General features: G+C 35.5%; 1 protein-coding gene across 3 annotated transcripts in view; it reads left to right on the top strand.

Moving 5' to 3' along the window:
* Positions 1-16,583, top strand: part of LOC105837548 (protein singed) — a 162,090-nt gene that overhangs the window by 106,740 nt on the left and 38,767 nt on the right. For all 3 annotated transcript variants that reach the window (XM_036290994.1, XM_036290995.1, XM_036290996.1), the window contains one exon: positions 2,006-2,166. In XM_036290994.1, coding sequence (XP_036146887.1) covers positions 2,006-2,166 — 161 coding nt within the window. The remainder of the gene's footprint in view (positions 1-2,005; positions 2,167-16,583) is intronic.

The following is a 16,583-nucleotide window of genomic DNA, read 5'->3' as shown; positions in this document are numbered from 1 at the left end:
CATGTTTTATCCATTTCTAACGAAATTTTTACCAGGGTTTTTATCCGTTTCTAATGGAATTTTTACCAAGATTTTTATCCGTTTCTATCTGTAAATGCAGGGATTTTGCTTTTCATCTACCTATGTCTCTTACATCTAGTTTTTCTACAAAATCCCGAAATTATTTATTTTTACTTATTAGTCCTGTTACATTCCAAAAGCCTAGTTTTAATGATTTTTGCATTTTTTAATTTCTGTCTCTGGTTGCCAGCTCTGATCTTTCCAAGGTGTGTTCTTTAATACTTCGATCTCCAGTTTTCTATTCATCAATTTCGTGACTATCTCTTTTATTGTCTTCGCTCTTGGGATGTCGGCTCTTTTTATAACGATCTAGTTTCTTTTCTCTCTTCTTTTTCTTACCTCCTCTTTTCTTTCTTGCCATTCCACACATTCGGTTAAATTTTCTTTCCTCTCTTCATTTTCTTTCAACAATTTAAGTCATCTTTCCAGTTCTCTCTTCTCTTTGTCCCACTTTTCTTTGAGTTTTTTTTTATTTCTTCTCATATTTTTTTGCCATTACATACATTCTTTTCTAAATTTCACGACTATCTCAGTTATCTTATCCATTTTTTAAATCCTCTTCAGTGACTATTGATTTTTGAGTCTTAATTGGCGACCTTCCTATCTTTCTTAATTTGTTGAATTTCTCCAAAAATTCTCCCTCCGCTGCTGCTTTGCTTGTCTCGTCTGTGTCCCATTTTTTGATTCACTTCTGTCAAACTATCAACTCTATACCTGTTCAAAAGATCTACTATTGTTTGTTTCCTGCTTTTTAATCCTTCGTGTTTTCTTAATTCCGGTTCGAGTGTATCATTCTTCTATTGCCCGTAGATACAGCCCAATCGGCTGCCTCGTTATTTTACCTGTTAGCTCATCTTTAGCAGTTGATAAGCGGGGCTAGTTAATTTCATACGCCTTTAATATTCTAAGAATAATGCCACATTAGTCTTATGTGGGGGGAAAAAGTTTTAAGTGCCTCAAATGCAATTAATTCAAGACCCGTCCCAAGTGCCGCTAAACAAGTAAAATAAGCGCTAAGCGCTCCGCGCACTTTTATGCTCTCTAGATAAAAATGTTGAATATCAAGGCATTAAACCTTATAAAAAGTACTAGAAAAACAATCTAGAAAAACAATTATAAGGGTTAGGCATCGCAGATTAAAGGTAATTTTGAATTGTCATAGTTAAATCGTAACTCAAAACATTAAACGTGTTTTTCTTGAAACCATGTTTTTAAATCGGCTTGCAGCAGAAGGCGAATAGTTTTTATCCGATCGACTTGAAATTTTCACTGTAACTTTAGAATACCATGATCTAGTAAAGTACCTGAATTTTTTTGGATATATTAAGCAGTTTTTCTGTAACTCAAATTTTTGTCTAATTTTTTAGCAAAAAATGAAAATTTTTTTTAAATGTCGCTATTTAAAAAAAATTAATATTTCTTAATAATCTGAGATACTTCACTAGCCAATATCATTTACTTTAAGAATCTTTTTGATGTTTTGCTGCAGGTGCATTTGCGGCAATTATATTGCAAGCCGTAAAAAAGATTTTGATACTCGACACTCCGTACAGTCGCCATTTTGTTCTTAATCAATTCAAAAAAAACTTTTATCTTGATACATGGAAAATATAATCTATGACTTTAATTTCTTACATTTTATTTCATTTTCTTCCCAATTCATAAAAATGGTTTTGAGGAGGTCATACTAGTGTTACCCTTTAACCTTTACTGGTGGTCATTTTTCTCACTTATTATGCTCAATTTCCCAACAGATTTATTTGCCTTCACTTTCCCTGTTTCTTATCTCTTTCCTCTCCAAGCGGCACCATTTTAGACTTTATTCTTCGTGATCTTTTCGACTAAATCACCAAAAATCTCATGAGCTACGTGTTCACCTTGTTGCTATACTCACGGTAATGTGACAACAAATTTTATTAATTTTGGTAAATTCAAACTTTTGTAGGGATGTACACGGCGCTTACTTGGCACCGATCGGAAGTAAGGCTGTTCTGAAATCGAGATCGACGACTGTCACGCGTGATGAACTCTTCTCATTGGAGGAATCTCTACCGCAAGCATCTTTCGTCGCAGCGTTGAATCAACGATATGTTTCCGTGAAGCAAGGTAATTTTTAGACTTACTATTATACAGTAAACGTTATAAATAACATAACATATTAATATAATTTCACGCTCACCAATGTAACTGTTACATACAGCATATGTGTTATATTATATTGTTACGCCCCTGCCCGTTTGATTGGTCAGCTGTTCTGACCGATCGATATATTGATTTCCGTGGAGAGCGAAGAAACAACGAATTGTCTCTGGGTCTCACGTTGAAACGGACGTATATATTATCGCCGGAATAAAGTCGCTTAATTTATAAGTGTTGTGTGTCTTCTTTCCGCGGGCGTACGCGTAACATTTTGAGGGCTCGTCTGTTTGACGGATCCTGCGTAACGCGCGCAAGTTTTTAGTGACTCCTAGTGCGAGAGTGAAAGATATATCAACCACACACATTCCTCGAGGAAGATTCAGTCTCAGATACCGGCGAGTGCGACGATGGAGGTCGATTCGCTTCGTGCGGAGCTGTGGGAGTTGCAGTAATTGAGGGAGAAGTGGCGAGAGGAGAGGGGACGTCAGGGGTTGCTTTGATACCGGAAGGACTCGTTCTCAGCTCGTGGTGGCGGTACCCGCGGAAGGACATGAAGAAGAATATAAACCAGCTAAGTTGTTCCCATAATATTTCCGCGGACGGCGCTTTGTCAGGCGGTAAATTTTCCATGCGCGAGTGTTAAGCGCGGGGGGAGCGAATTGATTTTTGTCAGATTTCGCGGGGCCGATTCGGCGGGGAGAAATCTGGTCTCGAGGTGCGGCGATTCGATAGGAAAGAGCGGTTTGTTTCTTTAAAGTTAGAGTGCGACAGCTTGAGGACGTTGTTGTTACGAATTTGTGTTCGTTTGTGGCTGTCCATTTGTTTCGAATTTCAAAGATTTTTCGGAAGGCGGTATTTCTACGGAAAGCGGCAATGGAATTCTTCAAAGAGAGAGAGCGAGAGAGAGAGTGATTTTATTATTAAGAAGACTGCCTCGCCCACGGTTTTTGAGCCGTGGTTTTCTCATGGGACGTAGGGCAAATGCCGAGGCAGGGACTTGAGGAATCCTTTGGGATGACGGGTCTACGGTAATTACCCCCCTCTTGTCCGAAGAAATGAAGAGGAAGCACCGCCGAAGAGGAGTTTCTCTTCGCGGGATCGACCTTCTGAAGCTTTGGAGAACTAACTATTCTACAAAAAGGAAACGGGAAAGAAGTCCTTTCCGAGGCTGGATGTTGGAACCTGAAACGGCAGGTTCGGTAACTCGGACAGCAGTTCGAGGTAGAGCAAGGTCGTAGTTCCTGGAGCATCGCGGCTGGAGAGGATCCCGAAGAGGATCTTTGCGGAAGAAAGTTAGAGTTGGAGCCTGGAACGACGGATTCGGTAATTCAGACAGCAACCTGAGGTAGAGCAAGGTCGTGTCTCCTGGCACATCACGGGCTTGAACATTTTACCATGAAGCTGGATGTTGGAACCAGAAACGATGGGTTCGGTAACTCAGGCAACAGTCTGAGGTAGAACAAGATCGTGGCTCCTGAAGCACCGCAGCTAAAAGTTTTCTTCGATACCTAGTTGTCGGGACGACAACTTTTGAAGAAGGGGAGCAGTGTTTGATACGCCCCTGCCCGTTTGATTAGTCAGCTGTTCCGATCAATATATTGGTTTTCGTGAAAAGCGTTGTCAACTGTCATTAGCTTGACAACGCGAAGAAACAACGAATTGTCTCTGAGTCTCACGTTGAGACGGACGTATGTATTGTTGCTGGAATAAAGTCGCTTAATTTATAAGTGTTGTGTGTCTTCTTCTTTTCCGCGAGCGTGCGCGTAACAATATTTATATTATATTTGTATATAAAATTATAACATTGACGTTATATTATTGTTACTTGTGCACCATATAATATTGCAGTAATATTAAAATTTATATACAATAGAATATTGTAAAATTATTGAAATATTTTGCATTGCAATATAATAATAATAATAGTAATGATAAGAGACGTACAAATACTTCGACATACATTTAGTATTAATCATCATAGCTAGGAGTGAGTCCCAGATGCGCACAGTAATAAACGGACACAGCAAGCTGAGTGAAACGGACACAGTGCGAAACGGACACAGTAACAAACGGACACAGACCAAATGCGCACAGAGCAAAACGGACACAGTGCGAAACGGACACAGACCAAATGCGCACAGAGCGAAACGGACACAGACCAAATGCGCACACTGCACATGCGCACGGACCAAATGCATACACGGAAAGTCGCAAACTCATGTGATGCAGTGAATGCTTTGCACGCACACACACACACACGGGGGGGTGCAAGCCTTCGGCCCCCCTCCCGCACCCACCCCGTCCAAGTCGCTAACCTATGTGGACTTTACTCTGCTTGCAATGTACATGGATTGCATTTGGTCCGTGCGCACGTGCAGTGTGCGCATGTGCAGTGTGCGCATTTGGTCCGTGTGCATTTGGTCCGTGCGCATTTGGTCCGTGTGCATTTGGTCCGTGCGCATTTGGTCTGTGTTCGTTTCGCACTGTGTCCGTTTCGCTCTGTGCGCATTTGGTCTGTGTCCGTTTGTTACTGTGTCCGTTTCGCTCTGTGCGCATTTGGTCTGTGTCCGTTTGTTACTGTGTCCGTTTGTTACTGTGTCCGTTTATTACTGTGTCCATTTGGTCTGTGTCCGTTTGGTCTGTGTCCGTTTGTTATTGTGTCTGTTTCACTCAGCCTGCTGTGTCCGTTTATTACTGTGCGCATCTGGGACGCTCCCATAGCTAGATAACAACCGATCTCTAACTGTATTTCACAATTTTCGGCGCGCAGTATATATATAAATAATATTTCATATATAAAAGCTAGAAATATTAAATTAATAGAATAATTGTATTTAGCACCAAAATTTGCTGCGGAATGAACAATCTTTATGTTTAAAACTTTTATCGGTTAAATAACACAAGCACACAAAAAAGTGGTCTGTTACAGAGGACTGAGTATCATGTCCCTAGATATTTTGACTCGCTGAATACGAATCCGGTGTTGATTTAGCTCCATCACCCACCAGTTCCGAATAAATCGCTATAAATAGCCAAAAATGGATGAAATGTGGCGGAATCATCGCTCCTGTTGATATCAGCAGGAGTCGAAATGTTTTATAAGGGTGTAGGTACATTTTTCGAATGTATATTGACTCGCTAAACACGAATTCGGTGTAGTCTATGGTATTAACCAACAGTTCCAAGTAAATTACCGAAAATTGCCATAAACTGTGAAAAATACGGAAAAAATATGTATTTACTTCGATACAGATCCTCTCCTTTTTCCATGTGCAATTGACTGAATACGAGTCTATAGTAAATTAATTTCCATCACTCACCGCTTGAGAGAAAAATGCCAAAGTTCTGAAGATTAAAAGTTTTATAGAGATCGTGGCCTCTGAGCAAAGAAAAAAGGTCAGCCTGATTTCACTTTTTTTTGTCGAAATAATGAAATATTAGGTTCATTTTTTGCATTTGTAATGTATCCTTTTATCCTCAAACGTGTAGTGAATTCTTAGCCCTTTTCGTACCTCTGGTTCTAGTTTCTCTTTTTAACATCCAGCAATAGTCTGCTATCATATTTACACACCATACGCCTTGATATCTTCATTCCATTTTTTTCAGGTCTTGATAATTTACTATAGACTCGTATTCAATAAATTGCAAATGAGAAGAACAGAGGACCTGTATCGAAATAAATACATATTTTTCCCATATTTTTACAGTTCGTGGCAATTTTCGGCGATTTACTCAGAACTGATGGGTAATGGAGCTAAACCAACACCGGATTCGTATTCAACGTGTCAAAATACCTAGGAATACGGTACTTGGTCCTCTGTAACAGACCACTTTTTTGTGTGCCTGTGTAATTAACTTACTATTATTGTAACAATAGTATAGTGTAGGTAATAATAAAAACAAATTTGAAGCTAGATTAAAAGCAGTATTTAATAAAAAGTTCAATAGAAATACAATAATACTTAATATACAACACCATGTATTTGTTCAGAATAATTATGTAGACCGACATAGATACTTAGGTACATTAAATACATTAATGAGGTTTAATTTCGCTACCAGATCCACCACACTAAGTTAACAATTGAAAGATTCATGCTACAAAAAAAAAAGTAGGAGCTGCATAGACATAAAACACTACACCAGCAAATAAGTAAATAAAGAAAATATTTTCATGAAAAGCAAGACACTTCTTTATATGTAACCATTACTGTAATAGATAACGCACTTCACTTAAACTAAGTAATTAATAAAGCATACGAACTAAATGGAAAAATAACTACAAATAATGGCAATATACAAAAATGGAAGCAGAAAACACTATAAGGGATACACTTGAACTATCCATCAAACACACATGTCTTCAAGCTATATGAACCTGGAACCCGACTTTACAAAAATTGAAAATGAACAACACGTTTATACTTCGTTTGTACCATTTTTCACTTTGTTTGTACCTCAAAGGATAAACAAATACAAAATGGTTAAAAAATAGCCAGAACCATATTTTAAGATAATTTAATTTTATTTATGCCATTCGAAAAAGAATCGTTTGTATACGTTTGACAAGACTAAGGGCAAGAATCAATCATATACTGAGCACTCACTTTCTTTAATATGATTGGTCCTTGCCCTTAGTCTTCATCCCCTCCCCATGCGACCATATGCTACCGGGGCCGCAATCTGCGACCGCTGCTTGTTTGTACCTCCGTTAAAATCGTTTGTGCCTCAAATGGTTAAAAAATACCAGGGGGTAAAAAAATGATCAGCGCCCAACTATAAGATTTTTAATCTGCTTATGCATTCGAAAGAGAATCGTTTGTACCCGTTTGTAGCTCCGTTAGAATTGTTTGTATCTCAAAAAAACCGGAAGTAAGGCTTTTCAAAATTTGCTCAAGAGGTAATTTTGACATTTTTTGAGATATCGAAAAACGCCCAAGGCCATTCGAAAGAGAATCGTTTGTACCCGTTTGTACCTCTGTTAAAATTGTTTGTACCTCAAAGAAACCGGAAGTACAGGCTTTTCAAAATTCGCTCAAGGGATAATTTTGACTTTTTTGAGATATCAAAAAACGGTCATTCGAAAGAGAATCGTTTGTACTCGTTTGTACCTCCGTTGAAATCGATTGTACTTTGAAGGGACCGGAAGTACAGGCTTTTCAAAATTCGCTCAAGACCCACACAGCACACATCTTTCAAAAAGCTTTCTGAAATATATCGGAAAGATATCTTCTATCAGATATTTTTCAGAAACCTTTCTGAAAGCTATTGTGCTGTATAAGGAGGTAATTTTGACATTTTTTGAGATATCGAAAAATGGCCAAGGCCATTTGAAAGAGAATCGTTTGTATCCGTTTGTATCACTTTTCATTTCGTTTGCACTTCAACCGGTTTGGAATTGCGCTATTTTTTAACTTTTTAGTATATGGCCAAATTGCACTTTCGCCATTTTTTGAGATATCGAAAAGCGATAAACGCCATTCGAAAGAGAATCGTTTGTACCCGTTTGTACGTCTATTAAAATCATTTGTGCCTCAAAGGGACCAGAAGTATAGGCTTTTCAAAATTTGTTTAAAACGTAATTTTTGAAAAGCCTGTATTTTCGGTTTCTTTGAGTACAAACGATTTCAACGTAAGTACAAACAGGTACAAACGATTCTCTTTCGAATAGCCTTGACCGTTTTTCGATATCTCCAAAAATTTCAAATTACCTCTTGAGCGAATTTTGAAATGCCTGTACTTCCCTTTGAGGGACAAACAATTACAAACAATTTTAACGGAGATACAAACGGGTACAATCAATTATCTTTTGAATGGCTTAAATAAAATTAAATTACCTTAAAGTAAGGTTCTGGCTATTTTTTAACCATTTTGTATTTATTTATCCTTTGAGGTACAAACAAAATAAAAGATGTTACAAACAGGTACAAACGATTCTCTGTCGAGTGGTCTTGGCCGTTTTTCGATATCTCAAAAAATGTCAAAATTACCTCTTAAGCGAATTTTGAAATGCTTGTACTTCCAGTTCCATTGAGGTGCAAACAATTTTAATGGAGGTACAAACGGATATAAACGATTCTCGTTCAAATGGCATAAATAAAATTAAATTATCTTAAAATGGGAATCTGGCTATTTTTTAACTATTTTGTATTTGTTCCTTTGAGGTACAAACAAAATAAAAGGTACAAATTGATGCAAACGAAGTATAAGTGAGTTGTGTTGTTAATTTTCAATTTTTCTAAAGTCGGTGTCCAGGTTCACATAACTGTACTTGGGTGATAAGGCGTGATAAGGGTGATAACACAGCCACACACCAAAAAAATTCAATGTCCGAGAAACTACACCTACTATCCCCCTTGTTTTCGATGCGCTGAATCCGACTCCGAGATCCATTTCACTCCATTAGGTCCCAGTTTTTCATAACCTCAAAAAATGTAAAAATTCGGGGTGAGCTTGACTTTGTACGGAGAAATCGTTCAATTTTTGGCTAAAAACCGATGATATATACCCAGATAGCACAAGGACATCCATTGTATGTCCAATGGATATTCGCTTCTGGACATTCGGACGTCCATTAAAAATCCAAATAGGATATACGTTTGGCACAACTTTGTACGTTCATAGAAAGTCCTTTAATGGACGTCCATGGGATATACGTTTGTCACAATTTCGGACATTCATAGAAAGTTCGAAATAAACCAAATTTTGGACCTATTAGGGTTTGATTATTTCTTTTAGGCCTTTTTCAATTAAAGAGCTTGCTGCAATAGTGGATTAATCCAAATTTTGTAAAAATCATCGACATAAAGCATGGACTGCGCATTTCCTGCAAAAAGCTCTTAAAAAGTGTCCGTCAGAAAAACAAAGAGGAGACATGGTCCGGGTCAATTTCTTTCTCTGTCTAGCGCCCATTATGCTACTGGTTAGACAGAGCCCTAATTTAAACCGAGCACTTGGTACGCATATCAAGTAGTGAATTTAAGCTGATCAGTCAATGATTAAACACATTCACTAGTTATTTATTACTTGATACGCGTACCAAGTGCTCGGTGTAAACTAGGTCTGAGACAGCGCTTGACTCAGTAAGGCACTACCCAGACAGCACATGTAGATTATGAGAACGATAGTAGGATATTGCAAAAGTATATTGCAATATTCGTATAATATTGGAGATACGTCTGTGATATGCCGAGTATATACTCATAATGTACTATGTCCGCGTTGCCTTATCCCATAGAATTTCGCTGGCAGTTTGTGAAAATATACCGAATATATCTCAAGAATGTTATACGTATGTCTAAAGTATATCTTCAGTATATTCACAATATGTCTACAGTATGTTCGCATTATTTGGGCTCATGTATAATGAGAGGAATAAGAAACAAGGAATTAAACATACAGAATTAGCAAGAAGAAAAAAGAGGAATTAATAATTTCGCACATCAAGAAGCTATCGCGAGAAATGAAGTGTAATATCTGTTGAATACGCTGGGGTGCTTTGGGAAATTATGCTCAGATAATTGTAGGTTATAACCTAAATAATATATATATATATATATATATATATATATATATATATTATTATAGTTTACGTTACTATATTATATCTTATGTGCATACCAGAGTTATCTGGGCGTAATTCCTGAGAAAACCACGTTGTCCGTGAGTTCGTGTTCGCACGTTCACACCCTACACTTTACGTGTCTGCGTCACCCGGCAGACGAAAATGCGTAACGTTATACACTTCTCGCAAAAATTAAAGGAACAAAAAAATTTTCTAAATTTTTTGCCAATTTTCAACAGGCTGTATTTTAGTGAAAAATGGTCGTACAGGAAATAAAAAAACATAGCTTTTAAAGCTTGAAGACTCTAGTTTTAGAATTTTTTGGTTAAAAATTTTTCTGAGCACCGGTAGCCATGCAATTCTTGGATAAAGCACGAAGAAAAAATTTTCAAAATTTTTTACATTTTTTTTTTCGCTCTACGGGCATGAAAAAATCGAGTGTTCCCGCCTCTACTCCTAATCACAGCTTGTTACTCAATCTTCAAAAAACTCAAAATTGAGTAAAAAGTAAAAAAAAATGAAATTATTGAATTTTAAAAAGATTAGGTCAAATTTAAGGAACAAAGTCTTGTTCCCTTAATTTTTTCAAAATTTCAATCAATCGGTCCGGGGAAACCGCTGAACCGATCGATCTAAAAATTTAGGGGGGTCTTTGGGGTACATTAGACTGTAAAATTTTCTTTTAACCTAAGCTTTTGCCCCAATATTGTCGAAGACACAGTCGATTTACCAAAAAAGGGGAAAATGGCATTTTTTGCTCTTTTTTTACGTTACCGTTTCAGGTAAAACAAAATTTTTTTTTCAATCAACCATGACAGATTTTTGTAGGAAATTTTCTGCAGAAAACGAAATCGCTCGTCAGCTCGCTAGGCGACCAGTAGTTTCAGAGATATCGGCAGTTGAGTGAAAAAGGGTCCTTTTGCATTCAAAATTCGATATCTCGAAGACAAATAGTCGTATCTGACTTCCGAAAAAAGCAAATTGAAGCTGAATGAACAGGCTATGCGACCTATGCATTGGTTTAGCTCGAAAAATTTTTTTCATGCCCGTAGAGCAAAAAAAAAATGTAAAAAATTTTGCAAATTTTTTCTTCGTGCTTTATCCAAGAATTGCATGGCTACCGGTGCTCAGAAAAATTTTTAACCAAAAAATTCTAAAACTAGAGTCTTCAAGCTTCAAAAGCTATGTTTTTTTATTTCCTGTACGACCATTTTTCACTAAAATACAGCCTGTTGAAAATTGGCAAAAAATTTAGAAAATTTTTTTGTTCCTTTAATTTTTGCGAGAAGTGTAGATCACAGATAGTGTTGACATGATTCACTTTCGATATTACGCGGATATTTTGGAAATATGTGATAGATATACATGAGATATATCACAGGATATTTTACGGACGTTTTGAGTATATTAGATATAATCTCAGTACATTCAGTAGGAGTTGCGAAGTTCAGTCGCTATATTCTAAGTTTATCTTGAGGATATACCAAAATGACCTTCTACTGAGACGTTATATGAATGTTTTACGTATATTCGGTACGATCACAGTACATTCCGTATGAGAGTAGAATATTCGCACGATATCTGGTGCTGTCTGGGTATAAAAGTGAGTATTCTTACGTCCGCCATTTTTCTTCTAACTAGCAGGAAAACTTAGGTATGTTTTGTATATATATACGTCAATAATCTTTGGAAGCACCAAACTTTATGCGACAATGAAATGAAGACACGATATTTATGATCTTGAGACTGTAAAGGTTATTGCGATGTATTATATATATATATAAAACATTATGCTAGTTACTTGCTAGTTTGAAGAAAAATGGCGGACGTGAGAATACCTACTTTTCTAGTGCTCTAGACTCAGACCAATTGCTGTATCCCTCTTTGGGTCGGAAAAAGAAACAAAAAAAAAACGAAAAAGAAAAAAAAGAAACGAAAATAAAAAACGAAACGATAAAAAACGGAAAAGAAACAATAATATATTATAACAAACATTTTAAAAAATACCAATAATTAATAATGTTAATAATAAATAAAAAAATAATACATATTATTTCATATATTTTATATTATACCTAAAAGTAGAACAATTAAAATAAACCTTTTGAAAATTAAAAATAATATAATTTATTATTAATTATAAATTAATGTTAATTAGAAATATTGTAAATAATATATATATACATATATATAATTTACAATATTTCTTTTAGATTACATAATAAAAATAATAAAGATAAATTATATAAAAGTAAGATCCAAGTGCGGACATAAATCAGATATTGAGCATAGGACGTTCTGAATAGAACATCCGTTTTAATTCCAATAATAGATATCGTATGAATGTCCATTTTATGTCCATGGACATGCGAACCTGCCCAGTGAACACAGTAATATAGCAGCAGTGTAACAGCAATGTAACCGAATATAACAGGTTACGTTACTCTGAAATTACACGTAACTTACATGTAAGTTACAATTTCCGACTCAGCAATATAACATGTTATAATTACATGTTATCTAACCGTTACACAACAGTTACAAAAAAAAATTTAAAAAAATTCATTTTTTAAAATTATTTTTATCAACAGTACATACTAAATTTAGGATAAATTTTTATTAATTAATTAAATTTAAATTATGTAATTTTTTATTTTATTCGTACTTGCCGCTGCTAGGTTTGAACCCGGGACCTTAGGATGACGAACCTTGTACTCTACCTGCTACGGAAATTTGACTCATCGATATGGGTACTTGTTATTGTCTACATATACTTATATGTTATAAACTGACGCAACTATATTATTTTTTATAAAAGCAATTAAATTTTGCAAAACATATTAAAAATAAATAGCATTAATTTATTTACTTATTAATTTCATTGTTAAATTTATCTTTTTCCATAACCTTAATAATTAATTTGATGAAAATTGCGATCTATTTAGCACTAATCTTTGAAGCGTGCAAATGATTAATTAGATGGTTAACTATATAGATCGTAATTCTAAGAAAAAATTGAATGGTATACATTTACTATTCTGTTTTTGTTCAGCACATGATGAATTTCGATTTTGTGCATTTTTTGTGCGCAGTAATTGTAGACAAACCGTCATTTTTTAAAACATCTTTATAATAATTTTTTTTATTATCAAATAGATCTGTCATTCAGGATGTTATAATGTTGTCTGATTTCTAAGTCAACTACGACGCATCGTTCCGTAATAACATTGATACGAACGTGTTATGTTACGATTATACAATTTTTGTTGAATAACTGTAACGCCAAAACGATGTATAACAGCTAGATTACTTGCGTATAACAAATATTACGTAACAGGTTATTTCCTTGTCATATAGCACCTACATATCACAAGAATAACAATGTTAAATTACATGTAACTTCCATGTTATATTGCCGCTATAAAATGTGTTCACTGGGTGAATTGGACTTAAAATGGACGTCCTTGGAATATCCCGTGCTATTTGGGTATCGATGTGCTAAATCCAAATCCAACTCACGGTTAGCTTTGTGATGTCGGGATTCACTTTTAACCACGTAAAAAAAGTAAAAATTGGTTAAATTTGCACTGTAAAATAGAAATATGGCTGGTGTGTAAATCGGAATCAAATGCAACATGATAAGGGGACGTATTTCGATTCGTTAAAAGGTGTAATACGTTCCTAACCTCAAAAAACTCAGAAATTTCCTGAATAATGTCTTTTCATCGTGATTTTGCTGTGTAAACTGGAGAGAAATTGGATACTTCTTGTGTCCATTACATGACAAAGTCGCGTTCGGACAGAAACTGCTTCTGAATCTGCTGCCATGATGGACACCTTTACGGAAAAAACACTCTAATTTTGAGAGTTTGCACTCAAAATTGAGTGTTAATACTTGATTTTGGGAGTTTATTCCTAAATTTAGGTATATACGCTCAAATCTTGAGTATTTACTCTAAAGATTGAGTGTTTATACTCAAACATTGAGTGTGTACACCCAATGATTGAGTGTTCATACCAAAAGTTTGGATTTAAATACTGAATATTTAAAAGTATACTCTCAGCATTTGGATATGACATTCAATAAATGAGTGTATACTTCCAACATAAAGTGTGAACACTGAAACATTGGGGATGTACATTCAACATTTATCGGTTGAAGGTATACACTTAATATTGAGTGTGCACTCTCAAACATTGGATTAGAAAATGTTAAATAAAAACAAAAGCAAGAAAAGCAAATTCAACCGAGATTAAAATTAATCTGCATTGGTAGAAATGGACATAAAACGAATATTTAAAATAAACATTCAACTATAGAGTGTTCAGCTGGCTTTGAGTATTAATTTGAGTATTACTTTCAACTTGGATGTTTGCCATCTAATTGAGTATTAATTTCAATGTTATTCTTAAATTTAAGATTAACATTGAAATTAACACTCAATTAGATGGCGAACATTCAAGTTGAGAGTAATAACACTCTAATTAAAAGTAAATTAAAGAGCGAACACTCAAGTTGAGTGTTTACTCTAAATTGACCCTTTGTCCCAAATTATACTCAACTTGAGTATTTTTTAAGTGTTACTTTTAGTGTTTTTTCCGTAAGGGCAGTGGAGGCAATGACAACTGCCTTGAAAAGGGATGTGTAGAATGATTCGCTTTGCGGTCCATCATGGTAACGAAGTCAGCAAAGCAAGCTGACTTCGCAACCGAAGCAATGTTTGTAAATGTTTGTAATTTTTTCTGTGATTGCTCGTCGGTTTTTAGAAATTTCAAATTTGCCACAAATGTAGCAAAATTGGTTGGCCTTTTCACCACAATCATGTGTAGAAAATGTAGCTTCGACTGAGTGGTTTAAACGAAAATTACGATTTTGTTTTTTTGAATATTTAGTATCCACACATGGTAGTGTTGTGAGTGAGACAGATCACTCCAACTATAGTATATTATTATATTAGAATATTAAAATAATTATATTAATAAAAAAGTTTCTTAAACACTCTCAGAGGAAGTGTCATCTCGTATTATTGCGCGAAGTATCAAGTGACACCTCACGCAAGGTCGACCGGCCATCACACCGGTCAACGCACCGGTCGAGACTCGGAATTCCACCGATCATAGCTTAGCAACAATCACGCCACATTTCTTTTGGAAATGCTAAAATTGCAATTTGGCTGTCTGTTGCGAATATTTTCCGCGCGCTGGATGTACGCGGCCATTATCGTATCGAGGGCCTATTGCCCCTTCAACTGACACTTTCCGTGAACTATATAAACAACTGCCGATTGATGAGCAACGGGACCAGTTATTAATTATTCACGTTAATACGCGTGTCATGTGTGTTCTTACTACTTCGGGTAACACAGACCTCAGTACGTAAAGACTCAATTATACTTTATACCACATAGCGACGAAGCGTCAGGCGAGCTATCAAGTTCTCGCCGAGTCTTATCGTCACACACATTCAACACGATTCGGCGTCACCGATGACCGCACGCGTTAAGAGCCAATCTGTACATTATACAAAATAAACTACGCTTTTTATATAAAGACGAAAGTGTCGTTACTTGTGGACTTGGTCCTCGCAGTACTTCCTCCGCGAGTTCCAACTCCTTGGGCAGACACGATCCCGAAATTATCCTTGTTGCACCGAAAAATACAAGAGTAGAATTAAAAACCAGCATGTTAGGAATCCTGTACCGATCGCAGGTGAGCCCACCGTCCTAAGGGTGATAACTCTGATACCTCCCCAAGCCCAAGTATCAGGGCTTTCCGACTTTGATGAGGATTATGTCAACTCATCGTCGGACACACTTCGGCTTCATCCTCACAACCTAACCAAACCTAATCTAACCTTCCTTGCGTGGCATTGCGCTTTCGCTGACTTCGTTATCATAATGGACCGCAAAGCGAATCATCCCAGTGAACACATTTTATAGCGGCAATATAACATGGAAGTTACATGTAATTTAACATTGTTATTCTTGTGATATGTAGGTGCTATATGACATGGAAATAACCTGTTACGTAATATTTGTTATACGCAAGTGATATAGCTGTTATACATCGTTTTGGCGTTACAGTTGTTCAACAAAAATTGTATAATCGTAACATAACACGTTCGTATCAATGTTATTACGGAACGATGCGTCGTAGTTGACTCAGAAATCAGACAATTACTGCGCACAAAAAATGCACAAAATCTAAATTCATCATGTGCTGAACAAAAACAGAATAATAAATGTATACTATTCAATTTTTCTTAGAATTATGATCTATATAGTTAACCATTTAATTAATCATTTGAACGCTTCAAAGATTAGTGCTAAATAGATCGCAATTTCCATCAAATTATTAAGATTATGGAAAAAGATAAATTTAACAATGAAATTAATAAGTAAATAAATTAATGCTATTTATTTTTAATGTTTTGCAAAATTTAATTGCTTTTATAAAAAATAATATAGTTGCGTCAGTTTATAACATATAGGTATATGTAGACAATAACAAGCACCCATATCGATGAGTCAAATGGTTCAAACCTAGCAGCGGCAAGTAAGAATAAAATAAAAAATAACATAATTTTAATTTAATGAATTAATAAAAATTTATCCTAAATTTAGTATGTGCTGTTGATAAAAATAATTTAAAAAAAATGAAATTTTTATTTTATTTTATTTTTTTTGTAACTGTTGTGTGACGGTTAGATAACATGTAATTATAACATGTTATATTGCTGAGTCGGAAATTGTAACTTACATGTAAGTTACGTGTAATTTCAGAGTAACGTAACCTGTTATATTCGGTTACATTGCTGTTA

Source organism: Monomorium pharaonis, chromosome 8 (genome assembly GCF_013373865.1).
Source record: "Monomorium pharaonis isolate MP-MQ-018 chromosome 8, ASM1337386v2, whole genome shotgun sequence".
Lineage (NCBI taxonomy): Eukaryota > Metazoa > Arthropoda > Insecta > Hymenoptera > Formicidae > Monomorium > Monomorium pharaonis.
This window is presented reverse-complemented; position numbering and strand designations above follow the sequence as displayed.